The sequence below is a fragment of the Plectropomus leopardus genome, chromosome 1 (assembly GCF_008729295.1).
Source record: "Plectropomus leopardus isolate mb chromosome 1, YSFRI_Pleo_2.0, whole genome shotgun sequence".
Lineage (NCBI taxonomy): Eukaryota > Metazoa > Chordata > Actinopteri > Perciformes > Serranidae > Plectropomus > Plectropomus leopardus.
The window spans coordinates 21,480,114-21,501,546 of record NC_056463.1 but is presented as its reverse complement, the minus strand read 5'-3'; the positions used below and the strand labels follow the sequence as shown (position 1 = coordinate 21,501,546).

At 39.7% G+C, this 21,433-nt stretch overlaps 4 protein-coding genes across 5 annotated transcripts; 2 read left to right on the top strand and 2 right to left on the bottom strand.

Annotated features, from left to right (window-relative positions):
- Nucleotides 1-182: 182 nt before the first annotated feature.
- pdcd2 (programmed cell death 2) lies at nucleotides 183-5,877 on the top strand. Its single transcript, XM_042487418.1, has 8 exons — nucleotides 183-480; nucleotides 1,471-1,579; nucleotides 2,715-2,771; nucleotides 3,253-3,441; nucleotides 3,770-3,919; nucleotides 4,621-4,721; nucleotides 4,821-4,934; nucleotides 5,228-5,877. Exons 1-8 carry the CDS (start codon nucleotides 283-285, stop codon nucleotides 5,405-5,407), a joined length of 1,098 nt encoding a protein of 365 aa, XP_042343352.1. The 5' UTR covers nucleotides 183-282; the 3' UTR covers nucleotides 5,408-5,877.
- Nucleotides 5,878-6,352: 475 nt separating this feature from the next.
- On the bottom strand, nucleotides 6,353-14,721 carry LOC121951849 (TATA box binding protein). Of its 2 annotated transcripts, none has more exons than XM_042498366.1 (9): nucleotides 14,635-14,721; nucleotides 13,498-13,730; nucleotides 12,257-12,410; nucleotides 11,921-12,098; nucleotides 11,040-11,127; nucleotides 10,867-10,958; nucleotides 9,936-10,103; nucleotides 9,500-9,594; nucleotides 6,353-7,773 (listed from the first exon to the last, which is right to left on the bottom strand). In XM_042498366.1, the coding sequence occupies exons 2-9, from the start codon at nucleotides 13,546-13,548 to the stop codon at nucleotides 7,694-7,696; spliced, it is 906 nt and encodes a 301-aa protein (XP_042354300.1). In that variant the 5' UTR covers nucleotides 13,549-13,730; nucleotides 14,635-14,721; the 3' UTR covers nucleotides 6,353-7,693. The 2 variants fall into 2 exon arrangements, with proteins under 2 accessions (XP_042354300.1, XP_042354372.1); XM_042498438.1 differs by lacking the exon at nucleotides 14,635-14,721 and adding an exon at nucleotides 14,429-14,446.
- A 51-nt stretch (nucleotides 14,722-14,772) lies between these two features.
- Nucleotides 14,773-16,497, top strand: psmc3 (proteasome 26S subunit, ATPase 3). Its single transcript, XM_042498258.1, has 2 exons — nucleotides 14,773-15,768; nucleotides 16,038-16,497. The coding sequence occupies exons 1-2, from the start codon at nucleotides 14,824-14,826 to the stop codon at nucleotides 16,374-16,376; spliced, it is 1,284 nt and encodes a 427-aa protein (XP_042354192.1). The 5' UTR covers nucleotides 14,773-14,823; the 3' UTR covers nucleotides 16,377-16,497.
- A 1,565-nt stretch (nucleotides 16,498-18,062) lies between these two features.
- psmb1 (proteasome 20S subunit beta 1) lies at nucleotides 18,063-21,145 on the bottom strand. Its single transcript, XM_042498548.1, has 6 exons — nucleotides 20,966-21,145; nucleotides 20,511-20,618; nucleotides 19,617-19,698; nucleotides 19,186-19,315; nucleotides 18,819-18,925; nucleotides 18,063-18,679 (listed from the first exon to the last, which is right to left on the bottom strand). The coding sequence occupies exons 1-6, from the start codon at nucleotides 21,064-21,066 to the stop codon at nucleotides 18,494-18,496; spliced, it is 714 nt and encodes a 237-aa protein (XP_042354482.1). The 5' UTR covers nucleotides 21,067-21,145; the 3' UTR covers nucleotides 18,063-18,493.
- Nucleotides 21,146-21,433: the final 288 nt, after the last annotated feature.

The window sequence follows — 21,433 nt, the reverse complement described above, 5'->3', positions numbered from 1 at the left end:
AATAATAATGATTACGTTTCTAAGAGCCAGGTGAGTTACTAAATACTGTGTTTCCCAACACATAATATAAATTTAGATCATTCTTCACAAAATCTCTACAATAAAAAACTTCAAGAAACACGGAACGAAACACCAACTGGTCAGTGTTTACTCACGGACGCTTTTTCTGGGCTGCACCCACGTTTCATGTGTTGTGTTGTCAGAAGTTGAACATCTTTGATTTCTTCTGGACCGTTGTTGACACACCTGTCCACTTGACGGGACAATAACTTCCTCTCCAACATGTCCGGGGACACCAGCCCGTCCTCGGCGGAGGTAGTTCTGGGTTTCCTGGAGGAGGCGGAGCCGTGGCGGCTGCTGTCCCCGCAGTTCCCAGTAAAGTCGGGGGGAAAACCGGCGTGGCTCAGCCAGAGAGGCCTGCCCTCACTGCCCGGACTGGAGTGTGACATCTGCCGCCTGCCTCTGGTCTTCCTGATGCAGGTCAGTGTCCCGGGAGGACAGGGAGGGACTCTGGACTCGCTGAGGGCATCCTCCACCATAAATATAATAATAATCATAGATCAATAGATAATAATTCACTCTGATTCTTGGGAGTTCCGTTTTAGGGGAAACATACAAAACATCGTTTTGGGGCTATTTTGCTTCGATGACAGTCTTCTTACAAATGCATTTTTAGGTATTTATTTTAGTTCCGACTTCTGTTTGGGAAACGCAAAAAAAAATAGGGCATATTCACTTACTTGCTTATTTAAATATTACCGTTTCGCAAAACTTGTAATACATTTTGTTCCAGTTAGCATGGTGAAAAAGTCATTGTTTTATGGCTGTTTATTGATAGTATTTATTGATTTATGGAGTGATTAAAACATATTAAAAAATTCCAGTTGTAAAAAACAAAGTCAACAAAATAAAACTAGAATTTTAAACCTTTATCCGATTAAATTTGACAAGATAATGCCTCATATACGTATTTAAACAGTACATTTCAGAAAACTTGTACTACAAACAAATAAATGTCATGAAGTATGAATCAGTATATATCTATTCCTAAAAGTTTAACCATATCCACATGTAGTGTTTTTTCTTAACTTGAGAACTGGAATAAGTCAATCCAGTGATAATATCACAGAAAGAAACTGTGGAGCTGCCTCATATTATAGGCTGATAAATTATGGAAAACTGGGGAGTAAAAGTACCACTGCAAAGCAAGCACTGGAATATGTTGTTAATCACTTTTATGTTTCCTTAAACATTTATGAGGGGGCTTTCAGACAAATATGACGATCAGACAAACTATACTATGATAAAACACACGTGGGCACATTTCCATTTACAATAATAGGTAACCTCAAACTAACATTTTTATCTCATCTTCATGTAAGCCAAGTGATACATTTATAAACCCACCTCAGCCCTATTCATTTTACAACCAGATAAAGTAATAAATTACCATCTCTGTTTTCCTTGCAGGTGTATGCACCCATCTCTGGTCAGGACAGGAGTTTCCACAGAGCGCTCTTACTTTTCTGCTGCAAAAATCATGAGTGTTACAAACCCAATGACAGTCGCTGTATGAAAGGTACAAGTAGTCAGTAGTGTTGTTGTACTGTATATGCGGACTCATGCCAGTGACCAATCACAGCTGTGATGATATATAGGACAACATCACTCCCTTCTCCTGTTATATTGCTTTTATACAACAGTTCAACAAGCGTCATTTATTATTTAACAGTAATACTCGACAACAGACTATGATTTGTTTGTTCATCTAATGATTTTTCGGCTCCGCCAATAGTTCAGCTAATGTAAGTAACAGCTGTTGCCTAGCAACACAACACAAACTTTTTTTTCTGCAAACTAGCAGGAAAAAATTAATTAGCTACTTTGTGTTAGTTAGGTCTACATGTTATGCGCTGGTTAGTTACTTGTCTGTCTGTCTATTAACTGCAGCAGACTGTTGTATGTTGTGTGTCTCTCTTAACTTATGGAGGCTAGTAGAAAGAGTCCTTACCGGCTCATAACAGCAGTCTCCGCCGCCTCCAGCTGAGGAAACTCTAGTTTCTGTCACCAGTGAAGGGAGAAGGCAGGTCGACCTCGGAGTCCCCCACTGTCAAACATCCCGTGTCGGGTTTAAAAGCTCCTCGTCTCCGCGCATCGCCACATCTTCATAACGTTGTTGCCCGCAGTCTTGAAGCACCATGCGGGGGTTAGCCGAGCCAGCTAGCTATACTGAGGCAGCTAAGCTAAAAACAACAGCACGGCTAACGGCTGCACACGTCCACAGAAAAACGTCCTCACAGCAGCTTGTTGAAGGACACCGCCGCAACCACTTTAACCGAGAGTCCTGGGTTTTCGCCTAACTGGATAACTTATAAAACAATAAACCGGACAGAAGACGGTGTGACAGCTCCAACAGCAACTATTTCCTTAACCAAAACTCTCACACATGAATGAGCCCCGAAAAGAGTGGACGTTTCCCCCCATTAGCTACCTGTTCACCTCTGACTTCAGATAGCTACCACCGTTAATGTAGGCCTGATGAGAAAAGCCGCGAAGCGGAGTGATACATCAAGAGTTAAAAGTCCCTGTGATGACCAATCAGATTGTTTGGTCGGAACTAACTTGTATAAAATTGCCTCTTATTTGTCTAGTTAATATATTTTCCTCAAGTTTTCTGACAGATTTTTTTGCTTTCTCCTCCTTTTCCCTTTAAGTTTTCAGAAGCCAGCTACCGAGGAGGAATGAGTTTTATCCCTACGACCCTCCGCCAGGTTGGTGTATTTTGCCAAGATGTCAGGAATTTTTTTGTCACCTCTTATTATCAAGTGCTGCATTAATAACGTATAGTTGAAATATGTCTTCTGTCATCACTTTACTATATGTTTATGTTGATAGCATAGTAAAGATGAAATTTAAAAACTCAAACTTTTAAATTTATATATTTGCATTCATCTGTGTTTATGTGTTTCAACAGTGACACGGCTTAAAACATTGTTTTTTAGCAGAACTTATGACTCTTCACTGACTTCTTGTTGGTTGCTCTGCTTTTATGCACTTATTTTTTATTACTTTTAAAAATGCTTTTGTTTTGGTTGTTTTAATCTGTTTTTTATGCTAATGATTATATCCTGTAACACTTTGATATTTGTTCCAAATGTAAGTATTTTAAAAAATCTGTTATTATTATTATTTTTATTGCTTCAATATGATGTATTTATATTTTTTCCCTCTATTGTTTTTTTGTATTGTCAGAGGATGAACCCCCCAGTGGTCCTGAACCGGACCAATGTTTGTTGTCCGTCTCTGGACTTAAACTATGCTGGGTGTGCGGTTGCCTTGGCAGCAAAGCCTGCTCCCGCTGTAAGACTGTGACCTACTGTGGAAAACACCACCAGACCCTCCACTGGAAACACTCACACAAGAGGGAGTGTTGCAGCCAAGGTGTGTGTGGTAGCATTAGATTAAAAATGTGTATTTTCTCTCAAAATACTTAGCAGTCTTATAATTTAGGTTACGTTTTCAGTTTGGTTTGTGTGTCATCAGGATTACAGAAAAAGAACAAGTCAGATTTTTCTGAAACTTGGTGGAAAGGTTTCGCATGAGCCGAGAAAGACTCCAGTAAATAATGAAGCAGATCCAAATCACGGGGCAAATACACAGATAAGAAAGCACTTTGGAAGGGCAGCTGTAGTGCATTCTGAAAGTTAAGAGAAAACGTATGCGACTGGGAATGCAGGGTTAATGGCTTGCTGTGTCTTTGTCTGTACAGAAGCATCCATTGTCACAACCTCTTCCTTCCTCTTCCCTGAGTCTGAGCTGGTCACTGAACCCGAGGAGGAGGAAGACAAGAAGGAGGACGACACAAAGGAGGCCGAAGAAGAAGAGGACAGGAGTGTAGATTGTCCCTCCTTAGCGGACGGTAAGATTTAAATTATGTCGAGTAGCTATGAAAATACTGGTCACATGAAGTAATCAGGGCTCCTGATGGATCCTTAAAAAGTCTTAAAAGGCAATGAATTTTAAAATCTAAAAATAAGGCTTTAATTTGTATTAAAAATGACTTAAATTAATCTTCAAAGTCCTAAAAAATTCTCAGACATGGGAAGTAAGATTTTATTTCTATGTTCTTTCCTGATGTTGCATAGTAAAAATTAAAAGTAATTGGCAACATCTATTTTTATTTTTTGTTAAATAATTTACCAAATTCCTCCTCTGAAAGTCGTCCTGATGGGAATCCAGGCAAAAGAATCTCACATGCACAGTGAAAAACACAAAATTATCAAGAAAGCCAGCCAACAGCTTTCAGATATTTTCCACTTCGGTTGATAAATGAAATATATTATAATCTGTTCTTTTGTGTGCCACGTGTAACACTCCAAAAAGGTCTTTTTCAACACTTAACATTATCTAACTTTTTCACTAGACAAAAAATGTCATGTTTTATGTCACAATAAACATTTGTGCAAAACTGTCCTTCAGTTTTGGTTCTTGTAAAATTACTCTTAATTTTTATTCTGAGTGGTTATCAAAACAAGTCCTAAAAAGTCTTCAATGTACCTGGCCTTATTTATGCTGACATTATTTTTCTTGTCACTACTGACTTTCTGTCTCTCGGTTCAGCCCTGGCAGAAACAGACCTGGAGGAGATGGCCATGCACGAGACTGAAGACAACAAAGTGTTCCAGCGCTTCAAAAAGAGGATCGCACCAGAACCGCACCAGGTTAACATCAAAATACTGAAAAGACTTTCGCTGACGACCTCAAGGTAGAAAAATCTAGCCAGTGTTTTCTGTGTCCATCTCCCCGTGTTTTCTGCTCAGGTGGTACGTTACAGTCGAGGCGGTTCCCCCTTGTGGGTCTCTTCTCAGCACATCCCTTCAGATCAGGATATCCCACCATGCACCTGTGGCACCAAGAGGATGTTTGAGTTTCAGGTAGTCCTCTCTTCTCCTTCCCTCTTCCTTTTCTCTACCTTTCACCCTCTCGCTCACGACACTCTTGAATGGCAGCGTGTTATTATTTTGTGCCCAGGTGGTGTGCTACAATGTACTCAAAGTACAAGATTTAAAACCCCTTTAAATGTAAATGAATGTAAACACTCAGATCAAGATTACATAAAATGTATAACATTTCAGCCATCAAATACTCTGCTCTGATAAGGTTTTGTGTAAGGCTCTTTTTGCATGTAATAACCCTTTTGTGTTTGTGTGTGTGTGTGTGTGTGTAGGTGATGCCACAGCTGTTAAACAGTCTGTGTGTGGACTCAACAGGAGCCAGTATCGACTGGGGGACACTGGCGATCTACACGTGCTCTGCCAGCTGTAACCATGACGACCAGTACTGCCCCGAGTTCATCTGGAAACAGGACTTCAGTTCAGACCAACACACGCGGATGAAACCTACATAATATCTCTAACACTGACACACAGCTTCCTCCAAGACTATCAAGGACAATGAAGGTGTTTTTGGGCAGATATTCAGTTAATTGTTTTATTAAAAGTTCATATTTTCAAACAGGAATTCTGGTTTCTTGACCCCACCAAAACTTTTCTATTATACTGTTAAATTCTGGCTCTTTAAAACAATGCATCAGAGGTATTTCTGACTGAGAGAGGGGTGACAAACTGAAGGAAAAACCAACATTAAGTGTGTTATTGTGGAGTAGAGCCTCCAGAGCAGCCTGAGGTTCCTTGTCACGTTGGGGGGATAAACACCGTTCCTCCACAACACATTCCCTCATTTATATGTACAACTTTTACTCAAGTATAGTTTTTTTGTAAGAGAGACCTGGGCAGTAAACCTGAGTGAACAGTCAGCAAATCAAATATAACATGACTTTGTGCTTTCTCCTCACAGAATAAAGTTTTTAAACTAATATGTCTGAACAAGCTTTCATATGATTTTCTGCATTTTTTTCAGTGTTGGACACAGTTACAATACTCCATCAATTAAACTACCCTCTGAAATTATTGCAACATCATCTGAACTGACGGGTGTAAACAAAAATTCTCGATTGCATAAATCAAAGAAAATTCAGGTTTGCGCTGCACAAAGAAATTCACTAACTGAGCAAAAATAAGTTTAAAGTGAGACTTTCTAACTTTTGATTAATAAAATATACTTCCAGATCTTTTTCTATTAACTGAGGAGAAAATACAAATTTATTGGGAAAAAAACAAGAATTTATGCTCTATCACTCATTTCTTATTTGTATTATATTTTTGTATCTTTTAAATTATGCTCTGGGATGCCGTTCTGTTTGTCTTCCGTCTGTTTACAACAAAAACGCTGTATCCAGATACAACAGCATCAAAAGGTTACTGTGGTGAAAGAAGCAGCTTTAACAAAAGAGTCAGTATGTACACATTTATTAATGCACAATGCAGCACATAAACTATTTCAGAAGAAGCAGAGTTGTATTGAGATGTGACGGGGCGTCCTGTCTCTGCCGCCGATCAGAATCAATGAGGAAAGTATTAATTAATATTAAATGCAAATCCGTATTAATCTCTTCTGCCCAAACAGGCGTCAGGTGGCAGACACACAGATGGTGAAACTGACAGTCACCAGAACTATCTCACCAACAAGTGCTCAAAATTTAACTCGTTTGTGGCCAGGTGTGTGGCTGAGCATATAGCAAAGTCAGTTTTTCCATCAAAGATTCACTTTTTCCTACACGCAAAAGAATTTTCAAGAGAACTTTTAAATATAATTCTGAACAGCCAAAAAAACCCAACAACTTTAAAACAATAAACACAGCAACATAACACATAGTTTATCTGCCTTCAGATTTTAGTGCTTGTGAATGTAAGATGTATTGTGTGAATTTAAAATAAGTGAAAGAGGAGGCTGTTTAGGACCAGCAGAATCTTTTCTTCATGTTTCGGTACAAACGTAGCCATAACTGAGCTGACAAACCTCAAAGAACTAACCAACAACCTGATGATGACTTCAGCTGTAGGACTTCAATCAATTTAACTTCTGTCAACCTAAAATTTAAGATCATCTGTCTTCAGTTACAGCTTATCAGACTTGATATGTGTCAAAATGTTTGTATCTAGAGGAAAATCCACATCCAGCGTTTATGTAATCAGGACTAATCTGAACTGTAATCTGCAGGATTTGAATGCAAAAAATAATTAACATGAAATTCTCAAAAAAGCAGACCGATTTCTTTTGGGATAAAGTCACTCGAGCTAAAATCTTTGCAAATACTGCTCACAGGAATGTGGTGTTGACAGGCCCAGACATGTCATGATAAAACTTGGGGACTGAGCGGACAATGTATAAAAATGCAACGTACAAAACTTGTTTAAAATGGCTTAAAATAAAAGCAAAAAGCAATCAAGGTCTGACTGCTTCTCTTTCAACCAGCGCTTTTTACATTTCTTTACAGTCTTATGTACAATCAGGGATGTGATCTGGATAACAGAAAAATAACTGGGCAAAAGCTGAGAAAGGGTCTGAAATAAATGGAGGTGTCTTCACTTCTGATTAGAACAGAGGAAAACAAAGAGTAAAAATTCTGGAGGGGGCACAAAAAAATCCCTGTACAACAGCCCTTACAGCAGTCCACTTGTTGAGGTCAACATATAGATGACACTTCTTGTGAATTACAAAAAAAAAAAAAAAAAAAACTGAGTACAAAGAGTCAACGTTTGGGACATAAAGGTAAAAGATGGAGCTGCAGGTTCTACGTCGTCTTGCGGAAACCTTTCAGAATGGGATAAATGTTTTCAAACGCTTCGTAGATCTCTGCTCTCACCTTGGCGCCTTAAAAAAAAAGAAGAAAAAAAAGATAGATATCAACTACAGTGAGTAACACATGCAAATCCCACAACAATGATAGAAACAATCATTATATCCATCAACATGTTCAACATTATCTTTTCTATTGTTGTCTTTATTATTGTTGGTTCTTATTGGGTATTTGCTCTACGTTTGTTCAGAATTAGAATTAGAAAATATCTTTATTGTCCAGCGGGGTGGAAATTTGTCTTCGGCACACCAAACACAGAAGACGGCACAATAAACAGCAAACAATCTAACTGATTGTTAAAAAAAGAGCACATAAACAGGTCATTAGGGACACTTGACACAACAGGTTCAGGTCATTGTCTGTCCGTGGATTAAAAACGCATCAGTTATTTTGTTGAGTTGAGGATACTGATGGCACTTGTAAAAAAACAAACAAAAAAAAATTACATTTTAGTGCCTATAGTTAGCTACACTTACAAGACTGCGACCGCAACTTTTTTCCCCACTTTTCCCATGTTATTTTATTGAACTAATTTATTCTCTCTTTATCTGGGACCTAATTGATCAAAGTGGGATTTAAAATATCCTTCACATAATAGTCTTGATTAGGAACTCATGGAAATGGACTTGAACCATGATGTTTTCTCTCCCCCTCTTTTCCTCTTCTTCTTCTTCTTCTTCTTATTTATTAATTTATTTGTTTAATACACTTTTTTTAAAAAAATGTACCCTTGTATGCTTTCACTTGTTTACCTGCTAACTTGTCTTTTGGCTTGTACTTGTATCTATTTCCTTTAAGCACTTAATTTTGTTGTGATTTATTATTGCCAAAACAGGCTTGCGGTAAAGTTCTTAAAACCGTCTTTTCTAAAATTTTCTGGCTGCCAATAAAAACAAAATTTTAGATTAAAAAAAAAAAAAAAAGATATAAGTCTATTTTGATTGTGATCAATTACGGCCTTTGGTCTTCAAAATGACCATAAATTGCTCTTGCTAGAATATTGCCATGTATTGATGCATTTTGTCTAAGTTTATACATTATCTGTGTATATTCAACCTCTTCTTTTGATACATGAACAGTAGCTTTAATTTGTATGATTTGTGATTATTGTTTTGTATTTTACTGTATATAATCGACACACAACTTTGTTGCCTTCTTGGCCAGGTCACTATTGAAAAAAATATGTCAATTGGTTTTATTTGGTTAAATAAAACGTTTAAAAAAGGTTTTGGGGCGCCCAATAGCTCAGTTGGTAGAGCCGTAGGACCACGGGTTCGGTTACGGTCTTGGCCCTTTGCTGCATATCATAAAAATAATCTTTAAAAAAAAGGTTTTAAGGATTCTGATCAATTTCTTGCGTAAAGAGCTTGACTGATACAATAGGACGATCGATAAATTACAATAAATTGTTTCCATTTTTACTATTATTGAAAAAAAAAAAAGACCAAACACGTGATAAAGTAATTAAGAAATAGTCTGCCAGGCATACTTTTCACAACTACTAAAGGAATCAATATGTTCTTTTTAAAACTCCTGCATCAGTACAGCTCTGTGTGATCTTGCAAAAAACAATCAGTTTTTTATGTTCTGCAGCCGCACTAAGTTTTTGACAACTATTAATGAGGCTCACTCCAACAAACCAACATTAACTCCTTCATCAAGCATGAGATTAGGACACAGCGTAACGTAATCATAACTAATAACGACCGAGAGACGTCAGCAGAGAGGAGCAGGTCTCACCTGTGAGTACAACCTTCCCAGAGACAAAGATGAGCAAGACGATTCTGGGTTTGATCATTCTATAAATCAATCCTGGAAACAGCTCCGGTTCATAGCTGAAAGAGACAAATCATTTTATTTTAATCATCACAAGTATTCGCCAAATCATTAACATAAATCAATTTAAAGTTTAAAAAAATCATCTTAGCTCTTTGCATACTGTCTAAAACATTTATGTTTTCTTACTTAAATTTAAAAATAAAAAAAATCCCCGTTAATGGATTCAGAGGACACAGTTTGTATGGGAGCATGTCGACAAGAAGAAACTCCTCTAGCTTTTCCTTCTGTAGCACAGCTCTGCAGCCACATGAAACATCCTGCCCTGGCACAGTCCAAAAATCAGAAACGGGCTACCATGGCTTTCAGCGGCACAAGACATTAAGCAAACAGGAATTACCTGCTAAACTGCTGATGTGTGAGAACTAATCCTTCCAGCCGAATGGGGAACTTCACATCGCAGCTTCCCACCATGTTCTGAATCTTGAAGTCCAGGAACTTGGCAGGAAAACCGAGCTTCTGCACCACACGAGCGTATTTTCTTGCAGCTAACCTCGACTGCTCCTCACTAAGAGAAGATGAGTCAATGTGAAGAGGGTTATAGGAAAATTCGACATGTATTAGAAGAAAGAGGAGGAGCTACAAGGCAAGAAGGTAGAGAGCCTTTATTAAAAGACAGGCGAGGCTTAGCCTGTCACAACTCACAATAACTACGCTATTGACCTTTCAAGGTCAGCAAAAATAATTGGTCATGTCCATATATTGTGCGATATAGCCCTTGTGTTTACACGTGTTTGTCTATATATTAAATGTCACCTTCATTTTAGCCAACAGGATGCCAGAATAAACAGCAAAATTTTCCCAACCATTATTAGACTTGGATTTAGCGCCTAGACGTTGTCACAGCGACTAAGCCAAATGAACAGAAAAAAAACTCTTTGTTGATGCGTTTTTATGCCATTTCTGGTCACTTTTTTCACTGTGGGTGGGGGTCACCTCCTCTGTACACACACATTTATTTATGTTCTATTTCTTAAGAGTTTTCTAATATTTGTTTTCACTTTCCACTTCCAATATCTGAATATTTTTAAGAATTAAAAGGTTTATCGCTCTTTGAAAAATGTACTTGCATCAATATGCCATTATACTACTATATCAGTGACGTAAAATTGTCTCTAAAATGACAATAATATAATTTATCACAATGATTTCTGGAAAAAATGAATAATTGACCAGTTATACTGACAGCCCTGGTGCCATCACATCTCTGAGAATCTGTTTTACTATGAACTTGAGCACGTGACGGTTTAGCAAACAGCTCTTATTCTGACCTCTTGGCTCCAGTGCAGACCATCTTCCCAGAGCTGAAGATGAGAGCAGTGGTCCGAGGTTCTCGTATTCTCATGATGACGGCAGCAAAACGCTACAAGAAATGGAGAGAGTGGGATTGTTACAGCCAGTAGTGCTTCATTGAGCTGATTACTGTAATGTGTTGCAGTCTCACCTTTGGGTTGTACTCTGCATTCCTGGCTCTCAGAGCGATGGTCTTCAAATCCAGTTTACAGCCCAGATTTACGGTAGATACTATGTTCCTAAAAGTAGGGAAAAAGAAAAGAAAAAAGAACTGAGTCAGAGACATAAAGAAAAACAAGTCTATGTGTCAGGAAATAATGGCAATGTAGCCAATTTCAAAATAAAAATCCTTCATAACTAAACAGAAATGAGGGTGCCCTGAGGTAGTATCTGAAATTATCTGAATTTCCAAGTGTGCTCGATACAGGTATTATGAACTGAAACGCTGATCATTCTGCACAGTTGGAGCTTTCCGCTGCTCCGCTACATTTTGCCAAATCAAAAAATATTACTCATCAAAGATACCACACAAAATAAGAGCTTTAATGTTATCTCATTTGAAATGCGATTGTCTAAATCTGTCAATTAGTCTGATTACTATAAATATATATTACATCTTTTCACCTGTATACATACAGTTTATGTACATTGTCTGCTATTTCTGTTGATACCATTTGGTGGAGGAAATTTGCATTGTCCCATTACTAAGCTCTATTTCTTGGATCCAGCTTTGGGCGTTTAGAGGGATGGGTAGTTTTTTTTGGTCTTATTTAATTGTTTTTATATTTTTTATTTATGTGCAGTGTCAAGATCTATGATGTAAGGGACTTGAAGGTCGGGGGTTTGCAGGTGGAGGGGAAGGGATCATACAGGCAAATATAACACCACAATGTGCTTTGATGACTACATCCCACTTTGGCTATTGTAATGATCCCTTCCAGTTCTTGCAAAAATATCAATAACCCCCCCCCCCAAAAAAAATAACAAAAAACCGATACTGTGATCATTCTTTCCATTGGATATAAAACATACTGCAGCTGTGGTACTATTCCAGAGCTCTCCGAGGCTGGTGTGGCCGGTGTGACAGGGGTCATGGGGGTGAGCGGGGTGTTGTAGAGCGGGGTGTTTCCTGGCAGCGCTGTGGTGGTCGTGCCTGCAACAGTCTGGGAATGGTAAAGCTGCGGGGTCTGCCCCGACGTTCCAGGAAGACCTGAAAAACAAACCACGCATATTTCCTCTATAACATCAACCAATTATATAATTACACTATGGTAAGGACTCATTATTTTCCCCAATTCTATAATTATGATCTCACCTCATAATACCGGGAAAGGATGGAGAGGAATATGACAGTAGTGTGTGTTGTACCTGTGTTTGCCTGCTGCGCCTGTTGCTGCTGTTGTTGCCTCTGCTGTTCCTCCAGTATAGACAAACTGTTGGTGTTCTGGACGGGCTGGGGTGTCAGGCCTGAACCATACGGCATCATGGGACTGAAGATTGGCATGCCTGGGGTCATGGCACCCTGAAAAAGGACATAACACCAAAAAAAAAAACAAAAAAAAAAACATGAATTTTGGATTGAGCAGAGAAGCCCCATTAAGAGCAAATGATACTCACAAATGACATGCAAAGAAAAAAAAAACACCATTATCACAATGTTTTTCACTTGACACAAATAGAAAGAATGACCACATTACTTAATACCAATGGTTTATGGGTTGATTTTGTAGGGTAAGGGTTATTTAATGATGGCTGCACAGCTAAGTAACAATAGCACTCCAAGACCTGAATTAATAGTGAATATATTTCAAATAATTGTAGCCACATGTTTAAGTTGATTTGCTATTTTCAAGATCTTCATGATATGGCATCACCAGAAACTGTTTTTGTACAATTATCTGTTAAAAGCTGTAAGTTCATCAACACTTGTAAACTTGAAAGATGTGAAACTATGCCTTGTTTATACCTGCAGAACCAGATTGTTTACCACAAAGATTTAATCTTGTTCCTGTATGTGACATTATATTTCACAACTACTCTGTCCTCAGTGATAAAGTTACTCCCTACGCCCATTTCACTGGACGATGATGGTATCATACTTCCTCTTCCAAATTAGCAGTAAATTTCATCACTAAATATACATTTAAAAAAAACTACTAATTATGAACAAGATCTTTTTGATGAACATCATTGACTGTGATACTGAGCTTTACAATCTCTGCATAGAAAACTCTGCTGCATATTCAGCGGCACTCTACAGCGTATCACCATCCTCCAGCTCCCAAACAACTGCTGCCACTGCATTCCATTAAGCCAAGGGTATACGTAAAATAAATACATTTATTAGTATTTTGCTTTCTGGGAGGTGCACTGCATTCAGGTGAGGACCTTAGAACCTTATTTTAAGTCTTATTTTGGCACAAATATTTTTTAATTAGTCAGAATGTAGCACAATATGAAAGCGAAAGCAGTTTTAAAGTGCAACAAAATATTCTGTACTACATCAATGAATAATAATGATCAATAATTGTGATCTGAATCTTTTTCAGAATGGAAGTTCATTTTTAAAAATGTCTTAACCAAAAAAATCTTGAAATCAGTGTTTTTACCTGAGGGGAGGCCAGCCCCTGGAAGGGTGGTATACTGTTGTTCTGGTCCATCTTTTAGCTCCTTGCGTTAGTTCACTGCCACCTACGAGCAGGAAGTAACTTTACACAGCAGGTGCCTCAAGGCTGTGCGTCTTGAGTTTGTATTACAGTAGAAAAACACCAACAACCACAGAGGACTGGACTCTGCAGAAACACCTTCTTCTTGATTCTTCTCTCTGGCAGCTTTGTCGCGCCTGAAAAGATGGACAGAACCAATGCTAAGTTAAACAAACAATTGTTGGTGGTAACTATTCAGCACCAAAGATTATTAAAGCTGATGATGTTGATGATGACAATGATAGGGTGACAGCTGCAGTACATATTGTACCCGTGTAGTATACTGCAGCATTGGCCTTCATGGTGCCAGTCCTGACGCTTTATTACTGTGATTGTCATGTCCTGTTGATGGTAATAGACACTACTCTGGAAATAGTTACGTTATGAGGAAATCTTTATCATATTTGATAAGTTATTACGGGCAATATGGTGGACACTAAAACTAATTACTAATTAATCTGCGCCTGTGCAGTTTGAATGTGCATAAGTGACAAATAACCTGTGCACAGGTTAATGTCGACAGTTGTATGTTTCTGCTTCAATTTTTGTGCTTTTGTGTGTTTTTATGCCATGTTTTTACATTTGCCGAAACACAAAGTGTCTTCTGGATTAAATAATAAAATCAAACTGAATTGAGTGAGAAGCTAGCAAACCGCATGAAGGCGAGTGTGTGCAGCTGCAGCAGTGGCGCGAACACATCCTCTGTTTGCTAAGCACTAACTTTAACTTTTATTAACGTTATTCATACTGGTTCGTTTATTTTGAGCCCCAATACTTTGTGTCTTTTGAAACGTTAAGTGTGCACAATACGGGTGACAACTCTATCTTTACTTACTAGTCTTCTAGCAGGAAGTCTCTTGACAGCCTCCAAAATGAAACATATCAACACACTGGCTAGCTGTTAGCCGCAGAGCTAACATTAGCAATACAAGCTAACATAAGTCAAACGCGTTTCGAAAGCAGCGTCTTTGTGTGCTACAAACAGTTGTAAATAACTTTGACATATGCCAGTACACAAGAGCACATTGCCGGTCAACTTACACGCACACTCTCGCAGTGCAAAGCGGCACACGAACAAAATAAATTCAGCTTCAGGCTCGGTTACTCCTCGGTGCTTCGGCGCTCATGTACGGAGTCGGCTACTTCCGGAAGTAGAAGGTTTAACTTCCGGCGGGTCATAGGTCTCTAGTTCACTACTCGCTCCAGCCGTTCACAGCAAACACAGCAAAGATGGCGTCGCTGAGTGACAAATCAGTTTGGGACGAGGTGGAGGATGGAATCGGCGAAGAAGTGTTGAAAATGTCCACAGAGGAGATAGTTCAGCGGACTCGTCTCCTCGACAGCGAGATAAAGATAATGAAGAGCGAGGTGCTGCGGGTGACCCACGAGCTGCAGGCCATGAAAGATAAAATCAAAGAAAACACGGAGAAGATAAAGGTGAATAAAACGCTGCCGTATCTCGTGTCTAATGTGATCGAGCTGCTGGATGTGGACCCCAACGACCAGGAGGAGGACGGGGCTAACGTGGACCTGGACTCCCAGAGGAAAGGAAAGTGCGCCGTCATTAAGACCTCAACCCGGCAGACCTACTTCCTGCCGGTGATCGGGCTGGTGGACGCCGAGAAGCTGAAGCCTGGAGACCTGGTGGGTGTCAACAAGGACTCCTACCTGATCCTGGAGACCTTACCCACCGAGTACGACTCCAGAGTCAAAGCCATGGAGGTGGATGAGCGTCCCACAGAGCAGTACAGCGACATAGGAGGGCTGGACAAGCAGATCCAGGAGCTGGTGGAGGCTATTGTCCTGCCTATGAACCACAAGGAGAAGTTTGAAAACCTTGGCATCCAGCCACCCAAAGGCGTCCTCATGTACGGACCACCTGGCACAGGTAAGACCCTCCTGGCCAGAGCCTGCGCCGCTCAGACCAAGGCCACCTTCCTGAAGCTGGCCGGTCCACAGCTGGTCCAGATGTTCATCGGAGATGGAGCCAAGCTGGTGAGAGACGCCTTTGCCCTGGCCAAAGAGAAAGCCCCGTCCATCATCTTCATCGATGAGCTGGACGCCATCGGGACCAAGAGGTTTGACAGCGAGAAGGCAGGAGACAGAGAGGTCCAGAGGACCATGCTGGAGCTGCTCAACCAGCTGGACGGGTTTCAACCCAACATGCAAGTCAAGGTAAAGATGCTGCCGCCAAAGACGTTTATGTACCTCAGCATAAGTATGCACGATAATATCTGCATCATCGGTATAGCCTATTATTAGCTTAAAAATGAAAAATTGGTATCGGCTTCCATGCTGATTTCTGCGAAAATGACAAACCAATATTTTACCATACAAGTATACTAGTTTTACTTGAAACTACGTTAAGCAGCACTCCCCTGATGATGACTGTCTGATGTCAGAGTGATGACAACTGTATAACTCCATACATTTTTATTTTCTAGGTGATTGCTGCCACCAACAGAGTGGACATCCTGGACCCTGCGCTGCTCCGTTCAGGTCGTCTGGACAGAAAGATCGAGTTCCCCATGCCAAACGAAGAAGCCAGAGCTCGCATCATGCAGATCCACTCCCGCAAGATGAACGTCAGTCCAGACGTCAACTACGAGGAGCTGGCTCGATGCACCGACGACTTCAATGGAGCCCAGTGCAAAGCTGTGTGTGTGGAGGCCGGCATGATCGCGCTGCGCCGCGGGGCCACAGAGCTGAACCATGAAGACTACATGGAGGGAATCCTGGAGGTCCAAGCCAAAAAGAAGGCGAACCTTCAGTACTACGCCTGAGGACACAGCCTGTGCCTGTGTTTGTGTGTGAGAGAGTCTTTTGATTATTCAAATTGTTCTTGAGAAATCACTTGTTAGAGTTGCTGATTAACTTGGGTTAATAAAAAGAAATAAAATGTCATGTTTAAGCGTTGTTTCTTTTTGCTGAGCATCGATACAACAGTTTTCACTCTTTCAGGTGATACAGAATAACATCACAAGTGTAAAATTATTAAACAGAGCAGTTCAGTCTTTATTCAGCTGGAACCTGGTGTTTGTTCTGTACAACGGAGGTTATACATTGTGGGTTTTTTTTAGTAAAAAAAGACAATTTTTAAAAAATGTGAGAAAAGTAACCATCAGACACACCACAAAACTGGTTGGATAATATTGAGGTTTCATTTGTCACTCCTGAGCAGAGGCAGTATGAGGATACTGCAGGAAAATGGAGACAAAGCAACAAAACTGTTTACAACACAATGCAAAAAAAGATTTATTACTATAAATTTAATACTAATACAGTAAGTAAGCCTTTTTCTCAGCTGACATTTTGACAAATCAGGATAAGAACAGTGTTAATTAATGACATTTAAATTGGATGCGTTGTACATTCAAGTTTACCATTTCCACAGCCCTGCAGCCCGGCTATCAACACCAGCTGTTTCCCCCAATCTGTACTACATACTAATCATCATAGTACACTATTTTAGTAGTTATTATGCATAAATATCAACCTACTTTCCCCTTTTATATCATCAGGAAATGAAATGTGGTATTGGATGTCAATCTAATTACAACTTTGGAAAGATATTTTTAATCCGATATAATGAGACATCAAAATGTTTTTCCTTAGATTTAAAGCCTGTTTTTTTCAGGATTTCTGACCTAAAATGTATTAATAATCATTTATGCATTGCATTGTGGGAGAACACTGCCCATCAACAGCACACTCAAAAATGTATGTAGTATGCTCTGAGTGGTCACCGTTCAGCGTGAACACACCAAATACTGAAAAAAAGTGCCAGAACTAGGACATCTAAATGGAATTCAGCCATCAATGATGTGGTGTGTGTGAGCCTGTAGTCTATTGGAGCAACTTTAATATGAGCGTGTGTGTGTGTGTATGTGTGTGTATGATATAACATGTTGTAGTAATTACAGATAGCTGAACCTCTGGGGAAATGCATTTGAATAAATTTGTAAATAAGTAGGGAGAAATGTTGAGAAAGCAATATTTATAATTATCATTATTGCACTGAAAATTATGTTACAGAATTATTGTTTTTAAGCACTTTTCCAAGCCCTTTACTAGTTTGTTTTTGCTTTTCTACTTTTTTATTATTGTTTTGTGCTAATTTCCAGTAAATGTTCTTGTATTTGGGTAATTTCTTTTCATGTTGCTCATTGCCTTCTTCCCAGGTTTCTGAAAGACAAGGCTACAACAACGCAAAAGAGAAAGAAAATTCTGTGAGCTTTTCACATTTGTAATGTCCAACAAACTCTACACACTAAAAGTAACAGTCTTAATTAGTAAATGTGGTAAGTCATAGGAGGGTGTCTTGCAGGTAGGTTGGAAGGTGTAGTATGGAGTCCAAAACTAGGCCAAAAAGAAAAACGTATTTTATGACAAAATCGTGAGCAACACAAGCCGCTCAAGCTGTAGCGTCCATGTGTGCAGGACATGAAATAAACAAGAAGACCCACTTCTTCCAATTCTTTATATTTATTAAGAATGTAAAAATAACAGCAGAGTATGTATCCTTCAGAAACATAATGCATCTCAAACAGAGGAAGAGTCTAGGCAGGTTGAATGAGTGAAGAGAGAGTTTCTGGCTTCTCAAGAACAGGAGTGCTGATCTAGAATCAGGTTACTAGACCACAAATACGAGGATGTAATAATAACAGAGACTGAAGTTGATAACTGTGGAAAGCAGCAGAAAAAAAATATGTAAATTGTAAGAGGACATTAAAAAAAAGGAAAATCCGCTTCCAAGATTGAACCTGGCTGAAAAGGCCAATAGAAACAGTTTCTGGAACAACACTCCTATTTTAAGAAACTTCCTGTAAAGGGGCCAAAACCAACAGGTGAGTGTGGAAAGAACAGACCAAAGAGAAAAGCAGAGAGAGGAACATCCTCCTCAGTCCTTCCTCAGAGGTATAGTCTGCTCACTGATGCCCTCTTTAGTGATGATGCAGACCCGAAGAGCGTCCCCGGTGTAGACATCTCTCTCTGCGGCCGAGATGAAGACATCCTTGACCAGCTGAACCGCTTTGTCCTGAGTCAGAGGGACGTGCTGGACACCCTCCATGTTCTTGAATCCAATCTGTGGAAGGAGGGACATGAATGAAGCTTGTCCGGTGTAAAGAGACTTGGTTGAGACACTGCATTGTCTGCATACCTGATAAGAATAAATGTAGTGGGATTACGGCAATAAGTGGTCAGCACGCAGAGCATGTTTTTACCTGGTTGTCCAGCAGCGGCTGTAGCATGGCACTTGCTGATCCTCCAGCCTTGTAGGTGTCTCTCTGGTAGGAGCCCACGGGGTCAAAACTGTACACTGCTCCCTTGCCTACATTAGAAACATGGAATATTGCAAATAAAAAGTTATTACATAGTTAAAGATTTAAATAATTTCCAGCCTAGACAATTTACTGTGTGATATGGTTAACAACATAGGCAACAACCAAACAACCACCGTGGACAAGAATCATGACTTCAGGTGAAATATGCAGATTTTTTTACTAACACAAGGCAGTGCATGTGCATACAAATGCTGCATTTACTCATTACCTTAACTCATCTTGATGTCAGCAGCATTAAGGAACCTACCCTCTTCATCCAGACCTCCGATGATGTTGTAGACGTAGTAGGGAAAAAACCTCCTGCCGTACAGGATGGTGGACAACATGGCTGCGATGGCACCACAGGTCATCGTCTTATTATTTGAGTGTTTGTACATCTGAGAGAGGGGAAGGAAAATCAGTGCAGACGTTAGTGACAAAGAAATAACCTGTGATATCCTTTGAAGGTCCTGTAGGGGTGCAGACTGCAACAGAGTAAAAACTTAAAGAGAAGTAACAAAGATGTCGTCCTTATAGTTAATTAGCTGTGGTAACACTGGACACAATCAGAGATGGTAGAAAGATTGTTGGAAGTCTTGGAAACCATTACAATCCTCACACACCGCTGGCCTGCAAGTAGAGGCAGCACCGACAGTGAAAGAGAGAGTGAAACCAAAAGATCACGCTGCACAAGCCCACCTTTAGTCTGGCATCAATGATTTTGGTCAGAGTCAAGCAGTCGCCATGGAAACCGCTGCAGCCAATGACGGTTGTGTCTGTCCTGTGAGAGGAAGGAGAAGCACTAAAATCAGAACCAATCAGAGCATCTTATTGTTCAACGTGGCAATGAAAAATGATCTTAGCCACAGAAATCAACTGCTGAGGGGCACTGCTACTGATCACTGAGCACCACGCAAAAACAAACTTGACTCTTGACGAGTTTCAGAGCAGAGCTGCAGTGACCTCAGTGGTTGCACTTCAATTTAGGGGTCAACCGATGTCGGTTTTTCAGGGCCAATACCTATACTGATTATTGGTCGTTTATGAGACAGATAACTGATGTTTGGAAATGATAGGCTTTTACTAGAAAAATGAAAATCTTTTTGTCAATATTCAGAATTTGGAGCATAACAAACTCCAACATAAACCTTTGTCTAAATTTCCTTCAGCAAATGTTGAAACTTTCAACCTCATATACAGCTAGCTCCCAGCAACTTTTTTTTTCAATAAAGCCAAGTGAAGATTTACCTTAAAAAAAAGTACCTTCCTTTGGTTGTACGAAATAAAAGTTCCTCCCATGCTGACACTCCCTTTGCACTTTTTAATTAATGATTTTTTTAAAAATCAACAATCCTTAAATTAAAACACTGATACAGATAATCAGCAAAATGCCAAATATCAACCGCAATAATCGGCCGGGCCAATAATCTGTCGACCCTTACTTCTAATCTGACAAAAACAGATATTGAGTTCAATTGCAATATAATTACAATTATAACGATGAAAGCAGTCTGTGAAGGGAACATTTCTTGATTCAGAAGTTGACATGGTGCCTTAGTGCTGCTCTACTATTCAATGACAGTGCAAACTTACAGTTTGTAGCATTTTGGAGAGTCGCGGCTGTGGATGGAGTAGCCTTCACTCAGCCTGGTGTCTGAAGCTACAATGGCGAAGTCTTCCCCAGCAACAGCTAGTACGGTCCTGAAAACAACAAAACACACCACGCCGATTAATTTATAATCTTATAAACCACCTCATCAAAGAGACAGACAGATGCTAACGGAAGCTAAGCGACTGTTTCGAAACTGAAAGTGTAGGATTAGCTAATATTTCCCTTTCAAGTTAACTTAAGTTTCCATTTATCTTAAGATGAGCTTTGAATCTAAGTTAAGATATTGTACAAAGAGGCATTGCTCTAATCACTTTTTTAAATCAACTTCACCTTTGTTTAGTTTCAGATGCTAAGCTGGTTAGCTTGTTAGCACAGTCAAACTGGACGTAAACGTTAGCTAGCCGGCTAACAGCCAGCGGTGGAAAATCACACTCACCCTCCGTTGAAAGCGTACGGTGAGAACCGGTGCTCTACTGGACCAGTATAATGATAATCTTTCATTTTCCCAGGGTCGCCAAACGTTTGAGAAGAAAGCATTGTGACTGTAGGAAGCTAACGGTGTTTCAGATTCAGTAAAGTCGCTGTATCACCGCAATATGGCAGCCTCTTCTTTTACTGTCAGCACAGCCGCGTGTTCGCATGTGATCTGGGCGAGAGCGCCCCCACAGGCTGTTTGATCAAGCGCAGGAGCCCACAGTGACACAGTGAGACCATAAAGACTGTATACTCTGCTATACATACATACATACATATACTCACACACACATATATATATATATAATCTGTGAGTGAGACCAGTGATTTTACCCAGGTCAGAATAACTTTTTCTCACATTTCACTATTTAGAATCAACAAAAGCAGATACCAAATAGTTGCATAATCTAGATCTGCAGTTTGCTGGTGA

Excerpts from the sequence above, each read along its gene's own strand:
- psmc3 (XM_042498258.1), top strand. The coding sequence starts at position 14,824 with ATGGCGTCGCTGAGTGACAAATCAGTTTGGGACGAGGTGGAGGATGGA. Across the intron at positions 15,769-16,037 it reads AACCCAACATGCAAGTCAAG|GTGATTGCTGCCACCAACAG; the intron begins GTAAAGATGCTG and ends TTTATTTTCTAG.
- pdcd2 (XM_042487418.1), top strand. The coding sequence starts at position 283 with ATGTCCGGGGACACCAGCCCGTCCTCGGCGGAGGTAGTTCTGGGTTTC. Across the intron at positions 1,580-2,714 it reads TGACAGTCGCTGTATGAAAG|TTTTCAGAAGCCAGCTACCG; the intron begins GTACAAGTAGTC and ends TTTCCCTTTAAG. Across the intron at positions 4,935-5,227 it reads AGAGGATGTTTGAGTTTCAG|GTGATGCCACAGCTGTTAAA; the intron begins GTAGTCCTCTCT and ends GTGTGTGTGTAG.
- psmb1 (XM_042498548.1), bottom strand. The coding sequence starts at position 21,066 with ATGCTTTCTTCTCAAACGTTTGGCGACCCTGGGAAAATGAAAGATTAT. Across the intron at positions 19,316-19,616 it reads TCATTGATGCCAGACTAAAG|ATGTACAAACACTCAAATAA; the intron begins GTGGGCTTGTGC and ends CCCCTCTCTCAG. Across the intron at positions 18,680-18,818 it reads AGCCGCTGCTGGACAACCAG|ATTGGATTCAAGAACATGGA; the intron begins GTAAAAACATGC and ends CTCCTTCCACAG.
- LOC121951849 (XM_042498366.1), bottom strand. The coding sequence starts at position 13,548 with ATGGACCAGAACAACAGTATACCACCCTTCCAGGGGCTGGCCTCCCCT. Across the intron at positions 10,959-11,039 it reads ATGCAGAGTACAACCCAAAG|CGTTTTGCTGCCGTCATCAT; the intron begins GTGAGACTGCAA and ends CATTTCTTGTAG. Across the intron at positions 9,595-9,935 it reads ACACATCAGCAGTTTAGCAG|CTATGAACCGGAGCTGTTTC; the intron begins GTAATTCCTGTT and ends TGTCTCTTTCAG.